The sequence below is a fragment of the Microcaecilia unicolor genome, chromosome 3, assembly GCF_901765095.1.
Source record: "Microcaecilia unicolor chromosome 3, aMicUni1.1, whole genome shotgun sequence".
Classification (NCBI taxonomy): domain Eukaryota; kingdom Metazoa; phylum Chordata; class Amphibia; order Gymnophiona; family Siphonopidae; genus Microcaecilia; species Microcaecilia unicolor.
In genome coordinates this window covers 356,364,233-356,390,414 of record NC_044033.1, presented here as the reverse complement: position 1 = coordinate 356,390,414, position 26,182 = coordinate 356,364,233, and the positions used below count along the sequence as shown (strand labels likewise).

Here is a 26,182-nt window from a genome sequence, read left to right as displayed (position 1 = left end):
TTATGGTCTCCTCAAGACAAACAGGACAAATAAGGGATTAGGAAGTTTCATGATTACAGAAATAATTAAAACATGGGTATTAAACAGATGAATAAGGGCTGGAGTTAAAAGCAGTCTCAAAAAGGTGGGCTTTTAGCCTGGAATTGAAAAAGCAGTGACAGCATAATGTATTTATTTATTTGGTTACATTTGTACCCCGCACTTTCCCACTCATGGCAGGCTCAATGCGGCTTACATGGGGCAATGGAGGGTTAAGTGACTTGCCCAGAGTTACAAGGAGCTGCCTGTGCCTGAAGTGGGAATCGCACTCAGTTCCTCAGTTCCCCAGGACCAAAGTCCACCACCCTAACCACTAGGCCTCTCCTCCACTTCTTTCCTACTGTACTGACTCAAGAAGTCTATATCAGGCAAAGGGTACAACAAGATGGAAGGAACAGAGTCTGGATTTGGTGGTAGAGGAGAAGAGCTCAGATATGAGTTCATTACTTGATAAATGGAGTTTCTGAGTTAAGGGTGTAAGAAGAGATAACAGAAGACAGATGAGGAGTAATTACTGCCAGAATAGTCATCTCTGTGACCTTCCTCCACCAATGGCTAATGCAGGGCTCAATGCTTTACTGCTAGAGGTTGTAGGCACCATTTTGAACCCCAAGGGTTTAGGTGAGGGAGTAGTCGGTATGATCTGGATGGGAGGGGGGGACCTTGATTGTGGGAGGCACGGGGTACCATGTGGCATGTTTTTTTTTTGTGTCATTGGGGCAATGCTGGGGTCTGTATTACATGTATTGATGTGTACATGCTGATGTAGGTAATGCAGGCCCATGTGTCTGCCTTGTGTGGCAACAGGAGGGCAGATTACACCCTGCATGTTTACTGCATTTAAGTGCAAAACCTAAGATGTGGTAAATGCAAAATCTTACCACACTTTAGGAAACATGTCAATTACTACTGCAAAGTCGAAGGCACTGTGGATTTCTAAGAAAAAATAATATATTGTGAATTATTGTCCCAGATTAAGAGCACAGTTAGGAGTTTGAGGGTTCACACTAATGCCAATCTGGTGTTGATAAATTACATCTCCTCAACAATTTGATCAGCTTTTTTTTTTTTTTTTTTGCAATATCTCTGTCAGCTTCATGTATTCTTGGGTCATGCCAAATTTGCTAATATTTTTCACATGTTGATTACAAATAAAGTAAATTATTGCAACACTTATTTAGGATTAGCTATGACTAGCCAAAAGAGACTTCAACTTTTACAAAATAAAGCTGCCAGACTCAGGAAATTTTGAGTCTCTTTTTTTTTATTGGCAACTTATTGAAAAGGGACCAACATTTAAAATTGCTTGTTTGATTATAAACCTGTTTTGGGTGGTTCCATAACCTTTGATAGAATGGTCGCATGCATTATGAGCCACAAAAAGGGAGCTATGCTTATCACAACAATGTTTATTAGCTCTTCTTTAACTTTTATTTTTTTTCGAGGGGGGAAGGGGAGGATTAAGCTCAAACCTTTTTAGAAGTAATTCAAGGTAAGTTACATTCAGATATAGTAGGTATGACTGTTTACTCAAGCTTTTGTCTAGAGAAATGTTGACTTCATTAGGGTTCAAGTTTTTATATTTTTATTTAGTTTTATTTGGTTGAATTAATGAATTGTTTTATTAAGCGTAAATTTGTTTTTTTTTAACTCTTCATTTAACAGGTTTTTGGCATACAATAAACACACTGTCCCACATATCACGAAGAGATGCAGTCTTAAGAGAAAGAAAAAAATCCAGGGCTACCTCATATATTAAAAGCCTCCTTCCCTCTGCCCCTCCCCCCCAACAACTACCTAATCCCTTAGCGTCTGCCAGCTCTTCAGGTCCAGTAATGTCTTAAGACCTTTCCGTATTTATCCACTTGTCTTCTCAAACAGCAGTAATCTGCTCCAGAACATCACCTCAGCAACCTTCCTCCACAAATAGCCAATACAGAGCTTGGTCTTCCAGAAATACGCTATGATAAGTCTGGCTGTATGTACAAGAGCACTTACAGGGCAATTCGGTGCCTCCAGTTATGCCCATATTATGTATGGAAATGTTTAGAATAATGGTATACACGCATAAATGGAAAAATTCGGCCTAAGCACTATTTCTTTCCATTTAGCACGCATCTGCAAGGGGGGCATACAGAAGGATGAACCATGAGGAGAACATAGGTGGGCTCCCACCTAGGCGTATAACTTACAGAATACTATAACGTATGTGGGAACCTGCCGCATTTAGGCATTCACACTTGTGCTAGCAGTATGGCTGGCGTACATGTGGACACCTAAATGATAGGCACATTGATAATTTATTTATTTATTTATTGCATTTGTATCCCACATTTTCCCACCTATTTGCGGGCTCAGTGTGGCTTACAATACATTGTATTGATGGAAGTACAATTTGTTACAACTTGATTATGGTTACATTGTGAGGCATTGAGTTTAAAACAGAGTCTACGTATCGTTAAGAGAATAATACAATGGAACAGAACAATGGAACAAAGGAAGAACAACGGATACTGATAGGGCTATAGAACAATAGCGCGAAAACGTTCGGGTATAGCATTTTTACCTGTAGATTAAGGTTTAAGTGTGTTAAAATGAGAGTTCAGATGAGAATTTATTGATGTATTACTAACAGTGTGCGTGGACTTCATGTGTTTTGATCCTTTCGATAGATTTTTTCGAAGAGGTGATAATGGATTACACCGATATTAAGGGTAAGGTTAAAGCATTTTAGAATGGAACCTAGGCACTCAACACAGCTACATCGAAGCGCTCAATTACAGAGTTGCCTCTAACTGTCTCTCGGTGGAGGTTGGCAGGTCATCACTCTTTCAGCTCCCTGTCAAGCACAACAGTTATATTGGCACCCCTGTAATTGCAACATTTTCACAATCAATCGCCGAAAATCATGCACAAATCTATACTGCCACCACAGATGCAAGGGTGTCCCTTTAAACCCACATCCAGGCTAGCACTCGGAGCAGGGGCATAGCCAGACACCCAATCTTGGATGGGCCTGGGCCCAAAATGGGTGGGCAGAAGAACCCTACCCCATCCCACAGGTGATTTGGTCTCTCCTTCTCGCCATATGGTCCCTCAAATATGCCCCCTTTCCTGCACACCTTTTAAATAGCAGATTTTCACCGGCAGTAAGCAGCAACTAATACATAGTACTCATGTTGGCCCCACATCCTTCCCACTGATTCAGCTTCCTGTTTCTGCATAGGTGGGAATAAGTCAGAGGGAAAGGCTTTGGGGCCGGTGAGAGCAGTATGTATCAGTCGCTGCTTCCTGCAGGCGAAGATCTGCTATTTATAAGGTATGCAGGAGGGCCAGTTGTTGGGAGTTTTCAGCTTGGGAATCTTTGCCAGCCACATCATAGGTGTGCTGCTATGGGTGGGCCTGAGCTCAAAGTGGGTGGGCCTGGGCCCACCCCTGGCTATGCCACTGACTCGGAGCCTGAACCTCCAAGTCTTGCATACCAGACTGGATATTGATATGTACAATGCAGCATTCACAGCATTAGCTCCTTCTGCCATGTTTATGTAGGTATCTTATGCGTAGCCGTCAAGAGCTCATTCCTTGTCCTGCTGCTCAAGATCACACTGCAGATCCTCATTCCATTTATCAATGAGCATAGAGGTGGTCTTCGACCCTAAAGCAAACCCTGTTAGAATTTTACAGAACAGGAATTGTTAACCAAAAGATGCGCAGTACCAAGTACCTTTAAGGCTTTAAACTTTATCCTTGTTCAGCCCCAAGCGTTTGTCTTGTCTATCTGGTTTGAGTAGACCTGTAAGCTCCTTAACCTGTTTTTGCTCAAATTTTTATTTTCACCCTAGATTTCTAAAATGATTTCAGAACACTGAGCAAAAACGGGGTTAAGAAGGGACCATCTCCTATGTCTATCTGTACAGTGATGTGTACTTTGTAATGTACTAACAGTAGTAGTAGTAGCAGCAACAGTGTTCATAAGTGTGAGATAAACTGTGCCTCACCTTTAGTGAGCTGGTACTTACCAGATGAGATCGGTGAAGCCTTTGTGCTGATACATGCTGGGAGAGGAACTGGTGATCATTGACAGAATGCACTCCAGGTACAGGAGTTGCAACTGCTGGTTCTCGCTGGCACACACACACAAAAAAAAACAAAAGATCCCCCATCAAAAATGACAACATAAAACATTTCTGATAGAGCTCACCCTTAACGCTAACAAGATTTAAAAAAAAAAAGCAAACACAAATTGAAGATAATACTTTTTATTGGAGGAATTCAATACATTTCCGACTGGTACTAGAGAAGTAAAATACCTTCATCAGGTACAAAAACTCAGTTCAACATGAAGCTATCCATATATAGCACTACAACTTCTTAAAGGGTCTGAGGAGGAGAAAGACTGACAGATTTACCAGTTCTCAAAAGGCCTATGTCTGATAATGGGCGAGAAAGTCAGGGTGACCAATTTTCAAAACTTAGAGGTCTAACTTACTTACACACCTAAACCATCCCTTATGAAAATACATTACGTTGGCTGCTTAATTTCATTAGCATCAACATCTAGGGCCCTGTTTACTAAGCTGGGTATTCCCGCCCTCCCAGCTACGGCATGCGTAATATAATATAAACAATAAATAGAGCAAGGGGGGAGTTGGAGGGTAGGCTGCTCCTGTTCGTGTCCTCAGGAAAGAAAGAGAGAGCGAGCAGTAACTCTGAGGGCTTTAAGCCCACGGCTCCAGGCCCTCCTTCCCTGCAGGGAGCCCCTCATGGCGCAAAAACTCCCTTCTGGTCGCCATGGCTCTCCACCTATCGCAGCTTGCCCTCCCCATCACAGCTAAGACGTGTGTGTATGGATGCCATGTTATGAGTGGCTCCATGCACTTCAGCCCTCCGCCTTATTCTTTCTCGGGAGACTAGAGGGAGACTACAAGGATTGCAAGACTAAAAAAAAACAGAGATATGCTATGCCTGAATCTGAGTCATTCCCTGCACTAAAAAGAAGACGCTGTCGAGAGGAAATTGGGGAAAGCAGAAAAACGAACTGGTGAGGAGTCCAGCTGTTTTTATGTTCTTTGATCCCTGCGGTTCTTCAAATTCTGTGCTTGCAACTCCAAAATTCTGAGGGAAAGGCGAATTCTGCGTAAATTCTGCTATGCGCAGAATTCTGCCAGGAGTACACATTATAATGCCAACAGTGGTAATCAGTGGTAATCCCTCATTATCTTACACATACTTTATCACAGCTTGTAGCTTCTCACACAGGACAGCGAGGACGGACACAATATCATCACAGAGGGCCTCTACAGATGTGCCTGATCCTGTCCCAAAAATAAGTAAAGGGCTGTCAGTATTTGCCTTGTCCCTCATCAAGTTTCTAGTTGCCAGGTTTTCATAACTTTTATAGCTATGGGCTAAGAAAATGCAGCAGCCTAAAATGGTTCTTGTTTAAAATTAGACCATTTACATATATTTATGAAACATGTCAGTCCCTTTTGACACATACACAAGAGTCAGCTTTGTCAAGTGAAGATTTCACTGGATACATCTTTATTCTGAGAATGACAATTCCTCTGCTCCTTTCATAGCTAAATATGTGGTTTTATTCCTGACCATTCAGAACCCCATGTTGTACAATATAGAGCATGAAAAAAGGGTGGAGATACAGTGGTAAAGGGCTATCTAAAATTATAGGTAATAATAGCTGTTACAATGTCATAGGAAGATTTTGCCATGTTCACAGCCCTTGAAACTACATCCAGGAATGTCTCAAAAAGATCATAAAATAAATACTGATACTGTTACCTTGGTTCGTGAACTCCTGTAGGACTTCAAGACTCTCAACATTCTAGTTAGAAAGGACAAACATATTATAATAACCATACAGGCTTAAAAGAAATCATAAATGCAACTTCTGCTACTGAAATACTGAAGGGAGCAGTACCCAACTAGCCACTATTCATACAAATGTATTTATTATTTAGGAAAATGAACTAAACTTACTGCACTTCTAGTATAATATACACAATACAATACAGTCTCAATTACCTGACATAAATGGGACTGAGCCATTGTTGGATAAGTGAAAAGTCTGATATGGAAAACAATGGTAACCCCTTTAAAAATGCACAGAAAACATACTTTATGCATACAGAACAGGCATAGGGTATCTGTATTTATTAACAATAACCAGCAGCGTGTGAAGCCGGAAAACAGGTAGAGAACCTGTGCCACTTCTTAAAGGCAACACGATGCCAGATGGTCGGATTAGCGATGCTCCGGTAATCGAAACTGTACTGTACATACTGTTTAAAATTGTAAAAACAAAATGAAAACTGAAGGGATGCAAGAGGACAGCATCAATTCACAGAATTTAACAGGACTCCATGAACACAGAATAGGATGCCACAATCTAGTCTATTCAGTTTCACTCCTTTTGCAGTCCCTTAGGTTCCAGTTTTGTCTATTCCCTTACTCTTGTGCAAGTAGGGACCTCTTCTGTGCTTAGCCCAGGCTTCCTTGAATTTGGTTCTGTTTTTGTCTTCACTGAGGCCCTGATGCTCAAATGTAAACGTGGGTGCTAGAGGCCATTAGTGCTAGGTGGAGGGGCATAATCGAATGGGGCGCCCAAGTTTTCCTGAGGACGTCCTCGCAGGAAGTCCCCGCGAAGGGGCGGGGAAACCCGTATTATTGAAACAAGATGGGCAGCCATCTTTCGTTTCCATAATACGGTCGGGGACGCCCAAATCTCCACATTTAGGTCGACCTTAGAGATGGTCGTCCCCGATTTTCGGCGATAATGGAACACGAGGAAGCCCGTCTCAGAAACAACCAAATCCAAGCCATTTAGTCATGGGAGGAGCCAGCATTCGTAGTGCACTGTTCCCCCTCACATGCCAGGACACCAAGTGGGCACTACAGTGGACTTCAGAAAAAGCTCCCAGGTGCTCCCTCACCTTGTGTACTGAGCCCCCCCAATCCCCCCCCCATAAAACCCACTCCCCACAACTGTACACCACTACCATAGCCCTTAGGGATGAAGGGGGCACCTAGATGTGGGTACAGTGGGCTTCTGGTGGGTTTTGGAGGGCTCACATTTACCACCACAAATGTAACAGGTGGGGGGGGGGGGGGGATGGGCCTGGGTCCACCTGCCTGAAGTGCACTGCAGTACCCACTAAAACTGCTCTAGGGACCTGCATACTGCTGTCATGGAGCTGGGTATGACATCTGAGGCTGGCAAAACATATTTTAACATTTGTTTTAGGGTGGGAGGGGGTTAGTGATCACTGGGGGAGTAAGGGGAAGTCATCCCCGATTCCCTCCGGTGGTCATCTGGTCAGTTCGGGCACCTTTTTGAGGCTTGGTCGTAAGAAAAAATGGACCAAGTAAAGTCGGCCAACTGCTTGTCAGGGACGCCCTTCTTTTTTCCATTATCGGCCGAGGATGCCCATGTGTTAAGCATGCCCCAGTCCCACCTTCGCTATGCTTCCGACACACCCCGGTCATCCCCGCAACGGAAAGCAGTTGAGGATGCCCAAAATCGGCTTTCGATTATGCCAATTTGGGTGACCCTGGGAAAAGGACGCCCATCTCCCGATTTGTGTTGAAAGATGGGCGCCCTTCTCTTATGAAAATAAGCCTGATGATGAACTATCTAGAATTTCAGAAATATTTCAAAGCTTTTCTCTTTAGGAAATTTTTCCCAGAGAACAATTCTGCATACATGAAATTAAGAATTATCAGCTTCAGACACCCCAAACATACCACACTCCCTGATATAGCATAAACAACACCAATGAATATGTTAGCTCTTTAAAAATCTGTTAGCCACATTGAACCAATTCATTTTGGATAATTCTGGGATATACCCAGCCAGTAGGGTGTTGTCTTCTGGTCTCCAACCCAATCCCATAGTCTCTACCTGATTCATTGCGTCATGCCTCTCACCGTGACTCACACCCCAGCTCAACTTCTGACGCTGTGGGGATGTCAAGCTGGGTCCTCCATCACTCTTGCCTTGCTCCTTCGGTCCCGCAGCATTCCTGTGGCACCGCGCCCCCAACACACCTTCTTGCTTCCAGGTCATCAGACCCAGCTTTCCTAGGGACTGCACGTGCCGAAGTTCTGCCATTATAGCAGCAGTATGCTGCAGTTTTTGGAGGTGGCTGAGGATCCACTTCCGTTCTCTGGGGTATGTAAGGGCGGATCTTGTCTTATCTACCTCATGTGTCCAGTTCCAGTTCACCTGGAACCCTGCCGAGCTCCAGCCTTTCCTTGTCTAGTCCTTGCTTCCTTCTGACCTTGTTTGTCCTTAGTGCCTTGTCTCATTTTAGTCTGTCTTGCTTGCTGCCTTGTCCAGTCTGGATCCAGTTCTTGCCTAGTTTCTTGTCTTGCCTTGTCCTGTCTGTGTTCCAGTTCTTGCCCCACTGCCTTGCCCTATCTTGTGTTGCTCTTTGCTGTGTCTGGAAGCAGTTCTAGACCTGTTGCCTTGCTTACCTTGCCTCATCTGGGTCTGGTTCCTGTCTTGTCTGCCTTGCCTGTCTAGCTGTGCCTAGCTAGCCTTGCCTTGTCCTGCCTTGCGCAGTTTAGCTCCGTCCTGTCTAGTCATGCCTGCCTTTGTTCCTGCCCTGGCTCCCCTTGCCTTGTGCCAGCCCAAGGGAGCTGTCTGCTGCAACTCCGGCTGCAGTCCAAGTGCTCATTGTCCTGTGGTTGACACCCTGCTCTGTCGTATATTCATATTCTTAGTATCTGCTCCTTTCTTCCCTGCCCCTGCCTTTTACCCTATTCCTATTTCTCTTCGTCCACAAATATCCTTGCTTCTTGAAACTATCCTCCTCTCGCTTCTTCCAGGATAAGCATCCAGCCAAACCTTCATCATCAACTTCAAGCCCCCTTTTACGAGTCCCCAGTACAATCATTGGGCCCAGCCCCCTTTTCCTAGCACTCCCAGCATCAACCTGCAGCCCTCCTCCCAGTATTAACCCCAGCATCTTTCTCCCAGACTCTCCAGCATCACAGCCTGACCCCCTTCCCCCAGCTTGTCCCCACTATCAACCTCTAGCCCCCTTCTCCTAATCCACAGCTTCTCATCACCTCCACACCTTCTATCTGCTGCAGCATCAACACAGAAAGAGGAGCATCTCTCTCTGCTGCCACAGCTGTTTTTTTTTTTTTAATTTCCTGTGTGCCCATCTGCATCAGGCCAAGCAGCAACTTTGCAATAGATGACATACTTCCTGCTTCCAAATACCTTATCTTCCCTTTCAAAGCTGCTGCTCAACTAGTGGGAGAGGGAGAAAAGTCAAAGAACATCTGTGGGAGTGAAAAAATGCTCTTACTACTGTGAAGGTGCTATCTGGTAAAGCCGGCATTTGATGCCCTGAGCCAGTGCCTCACTGCCTTGCCCCTTAAGCAGATCCTGGGTAGTGAAGAACACTTCTCTGGTCACCTTCCTCTGCAGCCACAGGCCCAAAAACACCTTTGCTTTCTCTAGAGAATACATGAATCTCAATCTTCCCCTATGCTGTCAGCATGAGCGGCATTTAATAAAGAGTCAGCCTTCTACGTTGTGTGGGGTCAATCTTGTGAGACTGGTCCCGCACAGCGCAGGAAGTTAATGAGCTATTAAATGTCATTCCAGATGACAGCGTAGGGTGGATGGAGTAGATGGGACAGGCAACTAATAAGGGGTGAGGAAGGATCAAAAGAGTAGGACTGTCTTTGCCACCTCACAGCACCACACTAGGGAGAAATGTACTCTGTCCCCACTGGAATCTGGAACAGGTGATTACTGCAGACAGTTTTGACAGGATTAGGAACGTCTAGTAATCTTAGACCATCCTTAGCCAGCCTGTATCCCTGCAGCATGGAGCTTTCAACTCCATGTCCAGGGGAGTGCAGGAGACAACACTGGGGGTGCTCAAGCTCCCATAGAGTCAGCATTTATATCTGAATGTCTCTGTTATAACTCCATGTCTCTCTTCTCCTCTTTGTTATATATAAGTTTCATCTTATAATGCTTTTGGAGCAGGCCCTGCACCATTTTGGTAACCTTTCTCTGGACCACCTTCAGTTTTCTGGAGTATGGCTTCCACAGCTAGACACACTACTGTACTTGAAGCCTCACCAGCATCCTGTAGGAATAAATTACCACCTTCTTTCTACTACTGGTTATGCATCTCGCTGTACCCTAACATCTTTCTGGCTACTTTCTGGTCTGGCCAAACAGCTCTTTTTTATTTAGTTTTCAGCTCAAAGATAAGCAATGCTTCTGTACAACTGAGAGGGGAATGGCATTCTAGATGGAGATTAAGGAGTAGAGTTCAAATGATTATGCTCGTCCGAAACATGTAGTTGAATACATTAGTTATAGATTTCCACTACCTACTTTGGTTGCACAGTTATGATACTGAACCTGTTTACCTTCCTGCTCCCAAACCTCAGCACCATTTACATTCCCTCTCTTTTCTTTACAAAACATGAAATTGAGAATTCTAAACAGTTTATCAATTATGGGGCACACCTTATTACATTATCATAACTCCTCATTGCTTATAAAAAAAAAAATAAAAGGATGCCAACAGAACTCCTCCACAGTAGTCTGCACCTGGCACACTTCTTCAGGATGCAGTTCTTGCAAAATCCTATTCAGACACATCCAATTAGAAAGAAAATCACTATGTGAAATAGGAAACATATGCTCACCCTAGACTCACAAATAGAGCATACCCATGGGACGGAATGAAGAGCTGGATTTAAAAACCTATTATGTAATCTTTCACGATAATTGAATTATTTATGCAGCCATTTGCTTAGAGGGTCAAATTCCTGACAATCTTTGGTTTCTTTAAAATGCAGTCGATGAAAGGGAGTAGATGACCCTGAGTATTTAAGTGTTTATTTATACATTTTTATAAACTACCTTACTGATATGCATTAACTGGAAAATAAATATCTAAAGTTACAAGGGTTAACATTCAGATGCTACAGTCAGCATAAAGCAAATGCTGGCTGCGGTGTTTATAATGTCCATGTATACTCAACACCACTATCTACAGAAGAAGTGGCACTAAATATATATATAGTCAGCAGTGACTAGCTGGATTGTGGCGATATCCAGCCACTATCAGGATAGCTATGCAGTCTAAGGGCCCTATGCATAGAACTCCGGTGCTGTAATGAACTCCACCAGAGAAACACCAGATCATTAACGAGTCAGAATTACCATCCAATGCTCAACACTAACAGCATGCAAATTACATGCATGCTATTAGTGTTGTGCAACGGTTGGTAAAGAGGTCCAAGCGTTCCTGGTGCATGCCCACAAGAGCTGTGAAGTAGGCACAGCTCTTGTGCATATTGCCAGTAGCTAGACCTCTCCTGACCCCCACAACAACAAAAAGAATCCCTGTGGCTTAGTAAACAGGAGGGGCAAGTTTGTACCTGAGGCAAAGGAGAGTTAGCTCCATTGCCCAAGATCATAAAGAGTATCACAGCCTGCTGCTCTAACCCATAAGCTGCTCCTCCACTCCATACACAAATGTGCATGCTACTGCGGACACCAACAGCGAAGAACCTATTCATATCAATTCTTGGAGCATCATCACTAGGGATGAAAACACAAGAGTTTACACTCTCTGGGACATGCCATTTGGAGCAGGGGCTACAATTAAACAGATTGTTTTATAGACTTGTCAGACTTGTGAGTTTTTGTACCAAGTAGAGCGCTGCTGAGCCCGGTACTCAGACCAGGTTCTGCTTGGTGGCTGGACAACCCCGGGTTTCACCTGCGATGACCGCCGTTCCCCAGAGGTTGAGCCCCTAGGTGTGGGCGGCCTGCAGGACTTACGGGATGGAGCTGGAAGCGGGGTGATGAATGTATTGGCCAGGCAGGCAGCAGGTCAAGAGAGTAATCCAAGTACAGATGAAAGTCAGTAGGCAGGCGGCAGGCAAGAGAGTAATCCAGGTGCAGGCGAAAATCAGTAGGCAGGTGGCAGGCAAGAGAGTAATCCAGATGCAGGTGAAAGTCAGTAGGCAGGCAGCAGACAAGAGAATAATCCAGGTACAGGCAAGTCAATAGGCAGGCAGCAGCCAGAGAGTAATTCAGGTACAGGCAAAAGTCAGTAGGCAGGCAGCAGACAAGAGAATAATCCAGGTACAGGCAAGTCAGTAGGCAGGCAGCAGCCAGAGAGTAATTCAGGTACAGGCAAAAGTCAGTAGGCAGGCAAGTGAGTAATCCAGGTACAGGCAAAATCAGCAACGAGGGACCACTAGATAAGAAGCAGACTACAGAGTTAGAAACATCTACCAAAGTAGAAGCCGAAGCATGGAATCCAGAGACAAGAGACACCAGATAGACGGAATGTCATGTCCTTTTGGCCCCTCTCGGAGAGCTGTTTTTTCCAACGGTGATCGTTTGCATATTATATTTCTGAAATTATCCAATACAATTTTTCATATGTGATAATAGAGGATTTTTGTGTAGCCCCTGAAGCAGCCCTGCTGGGCGAAACACGGCCTGTGTCGGGCTATTTATATGTGTGTGTGTATATATATATATATAAATTTTATTTGAATTGTGTTAATAAATTACGTTCTTAACGATCTGCTTTGTGCATTTTCCATCTTGGAGCTTGCAGACCGTCTGCCTTTGTGCTTTCATGTATCCTGGGATTACATCGTATATGATTTTGTGGACTAAGGTGCAGATTTTGAAGGTGATCCGTTCTTTGATTGGGAGCCAATGCAACTTTTCTTGGAGGGGTTTGGCACTTTCGTAGCATGTTTTGCTACATATCAGCCTGGCTGCTGTATTTTGGGCAGTCTGAAGTTTTTTTATGAGTTGTTCTTTGCAACCCGCGTAGACTCCGTTGCAATAATCTGCATGGCTTAGGACCATTGATTGTATTAGATATCGAAAGGTTGCTCTTGGGAAGAAAGGTTTTAATCGTTTGAGCTTCCACACTGAATAGAACATTTTCTTTGTTACAGAGTTTACTTGGCTCTCGAGAGTAAGGTTGCGGTCAAGTGTGACACCGAGTATTTTCAAACTGTCTGAAGTAGGGAGGGTATGACCTGGAGTATTTATGGTTGTGGGTTTGCGCTTGTTATGTTGGGAGGAGAGGATAAGGCAATGTGTTTTTTCAGTGTTCAATTTCAGTTGGAATGCGTTTGCCCAGGAGTCAATGATGTTCAGGCCATCGTTGATTTTGTTGGTTATTTCTGTCAGATCATGTCTGAAGGGGATGCAGATTGTAACATCATCTGCACTAAGCTTGTATTCTGCAAAGGCTGCTCTGCGCAGAGGCCCTTTACAGAAGACCAGTTTAGCTCAGATCTCCCCAGTGCTGAACTCTGGGCACCATTTACTGAATTCCCCACTATGGGGACAATTTTATAAGCATAAAAATGGGGGCTCATAGCTCCTATACACATGGGTGTTTGCTGGGGTAGTGCAGGGGCAGATTGACCATTACTACTACTACTTATCATTTCTAAAGCGCTACTAGACGTAAGCAGCGCAACCAGGCAGTGCCCGAGGGCCCAGAGGTTCTAGGGGGCCCAGAGGCTCTCCTTCCCCCCCCTTTCCACTGCACACTACAGCCCTCCCCCCGAGCCTCAGTGGGTCCTCCCTGGTTTCACCTTGAAGGACCCTGATGGCCTAGTTGCCTCTGCAGGGGCAGGAAATAAACAACACTCTTTCTTTCCTGCCCACTGTGCTATTTTGCCCAGTGCTGCTTTTTAAAAATGGTTGCTGAGACTCCCTGTGGCTGTCTCTTGAGACTATCGAGACGTGCGAGACTACTGCGGGAAGTCTCAGCAGCCATTTTGAAAACACAGAGGCATCGGGCAGAATAGCAGTGGTGGGCAGGAAAGAGTGGGGTTTTTTCCTGCCCCCAAAGAAGCCACTAGACCACCAGGACCCTTCAAAGTAGGGCCGGGAAGGGCCCACTGAGGCTCAGGGGACCATAGTGTGCAGGAGAGGGAGGCGGCAGCTGCAGCAGTAGGAGGGGCGATGGGCAGCAGCTGGGAGGGGGGGGTGCCCAAGGACCCTTACTGCCCGGGGGCCCAGGTCACTGTCAGTCCACCCCTAGGATAGTGAATGTGTAAAGTTGGGGCATGCACTAGTTTACTTCTGCCCAGTGCCGTAGCGAAGGCAGCTGACACCCGGGGCGGGTCGCCGCTGAGCACCCCCCCCCCCCCCCGGGTGCAGCACAGCGCACCCTCCCCCTCCGGAGCGCGTACTTACGAAGGAAAGCGACGAGGGAAGGCGGCGAGGGATGGGCGGGAGGGCCGAACCGCCCCGAGTGCATGTCGCTGGGAGCTGCGTTGGCTCCGCTGGTTCACTGCTCTCTCTGCCCTGGAACAGGAAGTAACCTGTTTCGGGGCACAGGGAGCAGGGAACCAGCGGAGCCGAAACCCCCCAGCGGCATGCACCCGGGGTGGACCGCCCCCCCCCCCTTCCTACGCCACTGCTTCTGCCTTGCAGCAAGCATAACTAGGTGTGAGTGCTTTGGGGTAGTCAATTTTGTAAAGGTGCATATGGCACAGAGACCACGTTAAGTCCCTTAGCATTCAGGGAAGTATTATCTTATTTGCAAATTGAAATCCAAAATGTAAAAATGTTGTTTTATTGGCTTATTGGATTAAAAAACAGAGAATGGTTATCTACTGAAGTGTGACTGAATAAGAGAATGAACTGAAAGTGAGTACTGATTTATGGCGGCTGATGTTTTGCAGTGTGACTGTAGTACTGTTTTGCTGCACGTTCCTAAAAGCACATAGCCATAGTTTCATCTTGTATAGTTGTGTTTTTCTATAGTGTTTTGTGTTTTTTTTTCTTGTGCCTTCATGCCTTCCCTGCCAGGTACCCGTTATAAAATTACTCTCAAAGTGACTATACGAAGGACATCTTCCTTCATTTTTGTCCAGTCAATTAGTGTACTATTTTATGCTGTATTTTTTTTAATTAACCGGGGGGGGGGGGGGGGGGGGAGTAAACCTCATTTTCTTGTTTTACTTGTCCATTTTGCCTTTCTTCAGAAAATTTTGCTACTATTCTACTGAGTGTAATGCTTTAATTCTTACACTAAGTCCCTGCTCAGGATCAATGCAAGAATATTGGGAACCTTAGGTGAACCTTCAGCCTTACACCCTCCCTCCAAGACTTTGATAATTAAAAACTCTACAACTGGGCTTCCTAATCTGTGGGTCATGACCTAAAATGCACTTGCAAAATCCATGTTTGGGGTTGTGAACTGGGCAGACTGAAAAACAAGCCTCATCAACCTTGCCTCTTGATGAGTCTATGCTATGGCCTGTGCGGGCTCCACGGATGGCAGGGAATGAAGGCAGCTTTGGCTGTGACACTGTATGTGGGCCAGGAACAGTAGCATGGATGGAAAGGTAGGTCTCTGGAGGGCGTGTGCTTTTTGTGGCAGAAATAAACAGGGCCACAAGCCACAGAAAATTTAATAAGCACTGCTCTATAAAGATGACCTCCCTACAACAACAATGACCTAAAAATTTGGAATACATTACATCTCTCTACAATCTATGATGAACCTAGAAATGTTTAAAAAGGTCTTGAAAACTATTTCAGCAGGCTTTCGAAATCTAGCAATTGACTAATTTGGGATAGATACACTAATTAGATGCTAGGTAAACAAATACATTCTTGAATATTAAGCCTGGATTCTCTATATAGCACTACGAGTTATGTGCATTAAATTCACCACACACCCAATTTACGTGTGTAACTTAAATGGATAACAAGCCAATCAGCGTTGATAATTGGGCTATAATCACTAATTGGAAATAATTAGAATTTACACTCATATCTGATTCTATAACGGAGTGCACCTAAATCATAACGTGCCTAACTATTTGGGGGTGTAGAAAGGGGCATTCCCAAAATGTATGTGCGCTGATACAGAATCAGGTCAAATTGAGCCTAGGCTACCACCGGCATTTAAGACTGCTAACAGCAGGCCTAAGTATAGCCGCCTACAGTTAGGCGTAGTTTAGCCCTAAGTATGACTCTATAAAGGACACATACTCCTTATAGAATCACACTGAGTTACATTTTTGGTGCCTATTCTTAGGCACTACTTATAGAATTTACCTCCTATATGTGTTACTTGCAATACAGATATTAGGTATGTTTTACTTGTGATCCGCCCAAGGAATGCAAATTGTGCGGAACATAAAATTTTAAAACAAATAAATAAATGTTGTTTTGTGGGTAAAAATAGGAGCTGATGGCTCCGAATTTGTGTGGCTGTTAAAGCTTACTGTTTTGCTTTGACTGTGGCTGCTTCCCAAAGAAACTGAAATCTGCCTACAGCGGGCAAGTTTGTTGATCCTTATTCATGAAGTTTTGTGTCCTCCATCCTTCATAGTGCTACTACTACTATTAAACATTTCTATAGCGCTACTAGACTTACGCAGCGCTGTACAAATTAACATGAAAAAGTCAGTCCCTGCTCAACAGAGCTTACAATCTAAATTAGACAGACAAACAGACAGCCTACTCAGAATGGACTTAACTATTTTGAGATCATCCTCTTTGTTCTCTCTCACAACAGCTGTCGCCTAACTTAAATATGTAGCCATTATGTCTCTCTTTCCACACCCTCTGCATTTTCCAATATTTCATCTTTGTAGCCTTCTCCCTCCCCCATGCACCTTCCCTATATGTACCCTTGCCCTGAACTTCATGTCATGCATCATATGAAGCAGATTCTGGTCCTCAAAAGCTCATGCCTCAACAAACTGGTAAGTCTATAAGGTGGGAAAATGTGGGATACAAATGCAATAAATAAATAATTTTGTTACACCAGACTAACACTGGCTACCCCTTTTAAAGTGCTAGCATTGTGTATCCAAGTGGATCCCTATGGGAAATGTCTGTTATTAAACCCTGAAGCTTCCTGTGAGGGGATTCAGTTGTTTTGCAAGCTGTGAACCCTTGACATCTTGCAGAGAGCTATCCCTGGAGCCTTATACAGGCTGCTATCTGGCTCCAGAAGAGGTGAGGAAGTTGACAGAGCAGGCTTACAACCTTTAAACAGCACTAAAGTGGTGTAACAGACTTGACAGCGTACACAATACAATACCAGGTGGCAAATTAAATAACACAGCACAGCCTCTCACTCCCAAATTGCCTAAAGAATAAAGAGTTTCACTGGAAACTCACAGTATACCATACTCAAGTTGGAGAAAAAAGCCTCAAACTTAAGTGAACGGCGGTCACTTGTGGATTTACCCTGAGCTGAGCTGACATTTAAGTTTGAGGCTTTTTTTCTCCATTTTGAGCACTATACGCTGTGGGTTTCAAGTGAAACGCCTTAAGAGTATGCTTTAGGCAGTTTGGGAGTGAGAGACTTAACAGCAGCAGTCTAAGTTGTTGAGTGAATGCTGCAAGAAACAGACTGAGAACCTTACATGTAAAGCCCGAGGTGGTGCTGCATGGATATAAAACAGAGGAACGTAAAAAAAAATTGAAGGCAGATAAGACCATATGGCCTATCCAGTCTGTCGATCCATGCCATCTACTATCTTTTCTTATCCCTTGTGATCCAATGTATTTGTCCCAAGTTTTGTTGAATTCAGACACAGTTTTCATCTCCACCACCTCCACTGGGAGGCCTTTCCACTAATTCATCACCCTTTCTGTGAAGAAGTATTTCCTGAACCCATCTCCCCTTTCACCTTCATCCTGTGCCCCCTCATTCCAGAGCTTCCTTTCAATTGAAAGAGACTTACCTTCTGTGCATGTTTGCCACAAAAGTTTTTAAACGCCTCTATCATATTTCCCTTCTGTCGCCAGATAGTTTGGCACTGCAAGTCGGATAGCAGAACAACAATGGATTTGGACTTTTTTGTCTAGTATTTTCTTTTCTTTAAAAGTTCTCTATTCACATAATGAATGTCATGTATCATTTAAATCATTTGCTACTTTAGATATGACTGGGAATGTTGTATCGGTTTCACGTTGATTTGAACTGATAAAATTCCTGATGGACTTTCTGCACTAATGATTAATAAATACAGCACAGTCTTGATTATCCGACCTTTGCTAATCTGACCATCCACCATATCCGACAGAGCCCCTGGTGATGTCACGGTCAGCTCTAAGTTGTTTCAATCTAAAAAAAACATTTCTAGTAATATAATTTTTGAAAATCGGGAACTTTGTGCCTTTGTTTTATGCATTGCTTGAGATATTACCATTTTTTCCATATTATCCGACTTTTCACTTGTTCAACAATGGGTCAGTCCCATTTAGGTCAAGTTATCAAGTCTGTACTGTAGAAAGCAAACGAAAAAAAAAAGGACAATAAAAAGGTATCACCTTATTTGATTTAGTATATTTTTTGACTAGTTTTCCAGGGCTAAAACCTTCTTTCTGGCCTGAGGAAGGTGGTTCTGGCCTCCAAAAGCTAGTCAAAAATGGACTGTTAGTCCAATAAAAAGGTATCACATTTTCCTTTTTGATTTTTTTTGGACTACCACAGTTACCACACTACTTTATCTAGCAATACTGATGACAGATGAAGTCCAGCCAGGGCCAACCCTGCCCTACACAGACTAGGCACCTGCCTAGGGTGGCAAAGGTTTTTTTTTTTTTTTGGGGGGGGGGGGTAGGGGTGCAGTGCGTCTCTGACATGCACTACAGCCTTCCCTTGCTGGATCACTACTGCTGCTCCCCCCTTGTCAGCGCTGGCCCTGTGAGTACAGACCCACAGTCAAGTGCTGTCTTGTCCTGCTCCCCCCCCCCCCCCAGGGAACTGGCTGGAACAAAGTAGCACTTCAGTGCTGCAATCAATGTTCTTTTAAGCTTGGGGCTGGTATGGGAGGAGACAGTGGAGATGGCAGCAGCCTGGAAGGAAGGGAGCAGAAAGATGCTAGATATGGGTTGAAGGTAGAGAAGGGGAGATGCTGACATCCCTGTGGGGAGCAGAGAGTGGAAAGAATGATGCTGGCCACCAGGGAAAGGTGGTAGGGCCTTGAGCCATTTCTTGGGTTGGGGGGCATGGCTAAAGGTTCGCCTACACCATCCGATTCCCTTGGGCTGGCCCCAAGTCCAGCTAGAAAATACATTTTCAGACTATGTTCAAATTGTAAGCAAGTATCTCTGTTCTAGAAGCTGAATTTCATAAAAGTAATGACTGTAAACTGTTCCTGGCCCTCCCAGCCATATCCTACATCATCGTTTCTGGTCTTAAACTCTTTTTCTTGTTTACATCTAAAGCAGCAGTAAGTAACAAGGTTAGAGCAGAATGACATCACTGAGCTGGCTCAGCTGCCACTGCAAAGCAACTCCAGCAGTGTTTGCAGCAGAAATAAGAATTAGCAGGCATAAAAGCACATTTCATAACATCTACTGATTTTGACAGTCTTTGTTAAGCACGGTCATATCTAGCGTCCTGTTTTTGTTCTGTGGGCTTTATTTATTTATTTTTGTAACGTGCATTCATCAGATACACAGACAAGAACACAGCCTGTAAACATAAATGCCAAAGGCTCACCGCGTTTTCTTGTTTTTGACGCAACTGTAAAGTCAAGTCACTCAACATTTGGCTGAGAGTTGCCCGCACAGCAGTGTTAATACTGCGCTGGTGACAGCTAGAGACATAAGTCTCAATGCATACCTGGTGTGGAAACAAGACAGCAGGAAATCAACATTGTACATTCATAGAGCCTGTTAGGATCCATGGATCACAGAAACCCAGCCTGAGTTTTAGAAATATACAAAATCTCCACAGCATTCAGTGGCTCCCAGATAAGATACAAGAAAATAAGGATTTAAAAAGCACACACCATCCTCAATAGCTCTTCAGGTACAGGTCACTTTTTCAAGTGAGATAAAGACAACCAACTACCATCATATCCACCCACTGGTTGCATGCTGGAGCCATGTTCACACTGTGATAATTTAAAATCGGCAAAAATTGGGAATCAGGAATAGTGGAGAGGCAATCCTCACATGAATTTTCTCCCCATACCTCCACTCCAATCCTGTCACTTTCCCCATCTTACTCTCTCCCAGCACTGACCCTTTCCCTGCCTCTCCTCCAATCACTTAATTCTCTTGCCAAGTCTCCCCTCCAATTCCCTCACTGCTCCATCTGATTTCCACCCTCATGTTCTTGTCCCTATTCCTACACACTCTCCCTTACTCACCCCTCATTCATCGTCCCTCTCTATTTCCCTGACCCCTTGCTTACTTATCCCTCCTCCCTCCTTTATGCATACTTCCATCTCGCTTGGCTGTGGGATGACATCAGTAGCACAGAACCTCAGGATAATCCTCTGCCTCTTCTGTCCAGGGCTAGTGTTGCACTTTGAACCACGTGGGTCACAATAATTGGTTTATTTATTTATTGGGATTTATTAACCGCCTTTATGAAGAGATTCACCCAAGGTGGTGTACGGTAGGTACAGTTTAACATAAAACTTATTTTATTAACAGCATAACAATAGTAAAATAACCAAGACTAAACATAAATGACTCTGGGCAAGTCACTTAACCCTCCACTGCCCCCGGTACAAATAAGTACCTGTATATGTAAGCCGCATTGAGCCTGCCATGAGTGGGAAAAGCGCGGGGTACAAATGTAACTAAAAAAAAAAATACAATAAATGAGGTAAACTTGAAAACCATAAATTGAAACCTAATAATAGAACTACCATGAAACACTATCAAAAATATACACATTTAACAGCACTGAAATTCAAATACCAGAGATATACTACTACTACTATTAAACATTTCTATAGCGCTACTAGACTTACGCAGCGCTGTACAAATGAACATACTAATGATACACCTAACAAGCGTGCATTTGAACATTCAACTAACATAGATATGCTAAAGATTTTCTACAATACGGCTTACCATATAGCTAAGGGACCAAAAGCAGATATATGATGGGAACAAGATGCTTAGTACAGAATCAGTTAGGATAATTTGATGGTTAGCTAAAATCAATCCAAAGTTCTTTGCATAGTTAAGCAAGAGATAAGGAACTTATCTAAGTTACAGTATGTGATAGTGTGATTTGGTTCAAAGCATGACACTGAGCCTGGCAGCAAATGAAGACAACACGATCTATGGCATCAAATTGCTCGTAAGAAGCTGGGTGATGAAAGGGCCTGAAGGGCAGAGCAAGGATGACTGCCAGTACAATATACGTTCACACTACTACCAATGCTCTGATTCTCAATCTCCCTCGGTAATTCAAAATGGACTGAGGAACTCTGAGAACACCTGGATTTTATGACCCTATCCCTGGCCAAGGAAAGGAGATGACCAAGGACGCTGATTATATTAATGGCGGATATGGGGTAAAACTCACACACACTCTGCTCCATCGATTTTTCTCTCTTAATCTTGCCTGTAATTTAATTTTACCTTTAGTTTGGCAAATCCTGAGGCCCAGCTCTGCTACTGGGATTTCTTACTAGGAACTTTTGTTCAAATTCTCAGTGTACACAATATCATGTAATAACAAAAATGAAATGTCTGGGATTTGCTGCCAGTTTATTATAACTTCTGCTTTCTTAGTCAATGACATTTCACTTCATCCTTTTCTAATAAGACAATCTTAAAAATGCAGAAAATAGATGTGGGATGACGTCTCCACTTCCATAAACCTGCTAAGGCAGGGGCATTCAAGCAATGGCGTGAGAAATGAGAATAAGTAAGTGTACAAGGTTGAAGAATTATTGAGCAAAATTCATCACTAAGCTTCAGTGCCCCTCCTGCCCGATTCAACGTGATTGCCGAGTGCCTCCTAATCTGGCACTTGGACAGTAGCAGCATAAAACTCAGGCTGAGCTTCTAGATAGGGGCCAGAAGGGAAGGGATTTATAAAAGTTTTGCATCAGTGTTTCCCCTACTGACAAAAGTAAAAGGGCTTTAGTCTTATGAAATCTCTTCCACAGAGAAAAAATGGAAGAAAAGTTCTCCTCAAATAAGAACCTTGTTATTTTCAATATCAACCAAGTGCAAGTTTTCCATTGCGGCAAAGCTTGGATAAATCCCTCATGAAGAATTCTAAAGAAAATATCTAGTTGCTGTGAAGTTCCTTTGCAGGAAAAGAGTCTGTGCACAGTTTGCAGTCCCGCACATGAGCAGGTTCAGCTTAGAGTTCCACAATGGTTGAGCTCGATACCTTGGAAAAAGCCATGGGTGGCTGGCTGCTAGGGAAAACACGCTGGCACAGGGCAGTGAGGATGCATGCAAGAGATGCTTTTATCATTTCATACATTCTGGGGGATCCGGTTCTATGGCAGGCCAAGCACAACTACAGGTAAAAGAATAAAAAAACATACTAAAAAAATGGGTAAAGCATAAAGAGGAAATACAAACAAATGAAAGGAGACAAGCCGGAGCCCCAAGTAACAATAAAATAAAAAGGTTTATTAACAATGCTGCAGAAATATAATGGTGAAAATGTAAGTGGAGCACATAGAATTTTGTTTAACATCATTGAGCTATACACCGACTATTCACAAATACATACGCCTTATTCTGAAACCTTGCTATGAAGCAGTAGAAGTCAGGTGGTGTCATTTTGGAATTTGGCAGCTATGGGGCATGAAGGAGTTACGCTGAACCAGAGGAGAGAACAAATCTTATGGACCTCCTCGGGAAGGGCAGGCAAGGGTTAAACCTGATGGGGGAAGGAAGGGGAAAGTCAGATCATATATCCCCTTTTAAATATTTTATTTGGGGGAGGGGATATCAGGACATTCAGCTTTTTATACATTATTCTGGGAAAGCAGAAGGCTGTGGAGATGTGTAGTCTGTTTAGGCACTGTGGCATTTCATTGTGTCCATGAAGGGGGTGGGAATATGTGGGAAGAAAAATCCCTCTTGCTCTCACAGTGAAAGAGCTCTTTGACACAACATATTTCATGAAATTAAATACAAAGTAAAAATGTAACAGTTGGTCTGAGGCAGGAGCTAAAGTTTTACCCTTTACCAATGGAAAACAGTGAGTGTGGAAACCATATTAACCTGGTTAAGTCTAATTTGCATACTATGCGCCCCCATGTACATTTAGTGCAGCCTTAATATCACGAGGGAGCATCTTAACATGCACACTAAGGCCTTACTGTACAGCATGCTGATTTTAGCTTGCACATTTGAAGTTTAGTGCATAGATCCCATAAGATTATATAAAATGGAATCTGAATGAGTCAGACTGTAGGCAGGATATGTTTTCAAATCACAGCTAATATCCCACTGAATACAGCATGGGAGGTAACAGGGTTGCAGAGAAATGAAATCCAGCAGTTTAAGAAAGTTTATAGTGACTCAGTGTTAAAACTGACACTATTTGCTGTCTGACATTTCAAAATATGCCTCTCACAGAATATAGCAGGATGTGAAAATATTTATTGGGCATGAACACTTCTAAAACGTTTCTGTGCAGTCTTGAAAGTAAATACACCATAATCTCCTTGTATTATTCTTAAATGTATGTTCACTGAAAGGTGTCACATTCCACCAGGATAGATAATGGTCATTAGAATTCTGTTCTTGAGTTCTATACATCCTCTTCACCATCTTTTTACATCTCCAGGGCTTAAGAATTTGATTATTGAAATGATGGAAAATTGTTATCAGTGGTAGAGGATCAATTAGGCAACATGTTCATAAAGTAGACAGGAGTTTGTAAGTGTGCATCTCAGTGCATGGTGTGATTGGTTGGGTGGAATGGGGGAGAGAGGGGTACAGGGAAATGTACTCACCTCAGCAATCTTCAGCACTGAACTTCCATTCAGCTCAAAGGTAGATGTATATGTTATACAGAGTAAAACCTTAAAAGGAAAGAAATTGGCAAGATTAGTTTTATTCATTCTTCGTATCACTCCTTGAGAAACGGCCTACGTGAAGCCTGAATGCAGAGGAACTGCTGCTTCCCCTCGTACTGTCAGGGATGGCGTTAAGGGGTGGCAAACAGGGCAAATTGCCCTGGGCCCCCAAACTACAAGGGGCCCCCAAACCTGCCTCAACCTGAAGAAGGCACAGGCTGAAAACAAGCTTTAGAGCTCCCTCCCCAGTTTCTGACCTGGACCCCTGAATATCTAATACCAGACCTGCATATTGTTACATGTAAATCAGGGAAAACAGTGAATACGGTAGTGCACAATTCAGTAGAACACATACACATAGGGGATTATTACAGAAACATCTTCATGTGTAAATAGAAGCTTTTCGACGTGTCGATCAGTTACACACACAAGTATTGATTTTAGAAAGCTGCTATTTACACATCCAAACCACGTAGAGTTTCTATTCTATTCCAATCTTGTATTCCTTAAATAAGGATTCAAAGCAGATTACAAATAAAGACAGCACAACAATACAGTGAAGTACAATAAACTAATAAAATTACACAATATTATGAAACAGATATTGAATTTGAGGCTAGGTAAGATTTTAAAGCATTCTGAAAGAGTAAATAAATTGGCAATTCCCTAATCTACCTAGGGAGACTGTTTCAGATTGTCGCCCCCTGAAAAGAAAAACTTTAACTTATGCATCTCAAGTAGAGTATGCAACTTAGAAGGAATATTCAAAATTCTAGTAACACCTTCCGAATTGAATCCATAACTTAAGCCATATAGGGCCAAATTTTATATTAATTGTAGATGGGTTTGAATAACGAGCGTAGCGCTATTTTATAAACCACGTCAACAGTAAGAGGTGGTATACAGAATAGTGAATAGGCCGGATGAATGCACCTACATTAAGATGTGGCCATTTATACCAATGCAAACTTGGTGTAAACGCTCATGCCTAAATGTATGTGTGTTGCACCAAATTCTATAATAATGCACGTACATTTGATTGATGGCATCATTACGCTCACACTCCTCTCACTACCGTGCCCCATTTTCGGTAATGCAAAATTAGAATTTACATACACATCTTTTTTAAATACACTTAAAAATAATACACCTAAAAAGATGCATGCATAAATTCCAATTATTGCCAATTAGTGTTGCAAATTGGTCGTTATCGGCCAATTATCAACACTAAACCTCGTTAACTGAGTAGCGTGCGTATGCACAATTTAACGTGCACTACTCGCCACACCATATATAGAATCCATCCCATAAATGACTTAAAAATCAAGCATACAATCTTATACATAGGTTTAAGGGAGCATGGATAGGGTAGGCTGAAAATATTCTTGTATACTCCTCAGTTTACAAGGGAAATACATGTGTAGACCTAAGAATTTCCACACTGGCAGCTACACCTGTCCTGAGACAAGTTAAGTGCTAGCCTGAAGGGGCAGGTGAACAGGACAATAGAAAGCCCTACCCGAACCCCCCTGACATCACTAAACTCCTCTCCTCCTCAAACAGATTCCCACCTTTAACCCTCTGCTGGGTCTTACAGGGGTTCTCCCTGATATCTGGGGATTACTTCTGCTCCTCACCAGTTGATGCCCTTTCTGGCATCAAGCTCAAAATAGCAGAGACTACTGCTAGTGGTTGACAGCTGTCATTTTGAATTTGGTGCCAGAAGGGGCAGGAACACCTGAGGATCACTCCTATCCCCATAAGACACCAGGAAGATCCCAGAAAGACTAAGGGAAGGGTTCATGGGAGGAAGGATGGATCTTAATGATGCTTTGGGGTTTGGGGATGCAGTTAATGATGGAGGGCTTCAGGAGGTTCCAAATTTAGGTGCATGCCTTGAAAAGGGGGGGGGGGGGGGGGATAGGCTACGACAGGCTACAATACCTGGAAAAACTATGAATAGCTGGTCAAGTAGTAAGGCAAGCAAAAATGCAAACAGAAAAAGAAATAGCCAATAAGGTAAAATTTGGAGACAAGACATTCTTTAGATATGTAAGAGCAAAAGCAGCATTCTGAGGCTCAAAGGTGAAAGGGAACACTACATAGAAGCTGATAAGGATAAAACAGAATTGCTCAACAAATATTTATCATAAGAACAGCCATACTAGGTCAAACCAATGGTCCACCTAGCCCAGTATCCTGCTTCCAACAGTTGCAAATTCAGGTCACAAGTACCTGACAGAATCCCAAATAGTACCAAGATTCATGCTAATGATCCCTAGGTCAAGCAGTAGCTTTCCCCATGTCTATCTCAATA

At 43.3% G+C, this 26,182-nt stretch overlaps 1 protein-coding gene across 1 annotated transcript in view; it reads right to left on the bottom strand.

Annotated features, from left to right (window-relative positions):
• ARFGEF3 (ARFGEF family member 3) overlaps positions 1-26,182 on the bottom strand; it is a 236,678-nt gene that overhangs the window by 124,659 nt on the left and 85,837 nt on the right. The window contains exons 5-10 of the mRNA XM_030198524.1: positions 23,803-23,871; positions 22,218-22,349; positions 19,569-19,691; positions 5,839-5,881; positions 5,270-5,354; positions 4,059-4,163 (exon numbers count right to left, since the gene is read on the bottom strand). Of these exons, the coding sequence (XP_030054384.1) occupies positions 4,059-4,163; positions 5,270-5,354; positions 5,839-5,881; positions 19,569-19,691; positions 22,218-22,349; positions 23,803-23,871 (557 nt within the window). The remainder of the gene's footprint in view (positions 1-4,058; positions 4,164-5,269; positions 5,355-5,838; positions 5,882-19,568; positions 19,692-22,217; positions 22,350-23,802; positions 23,872-26,182) is intronic.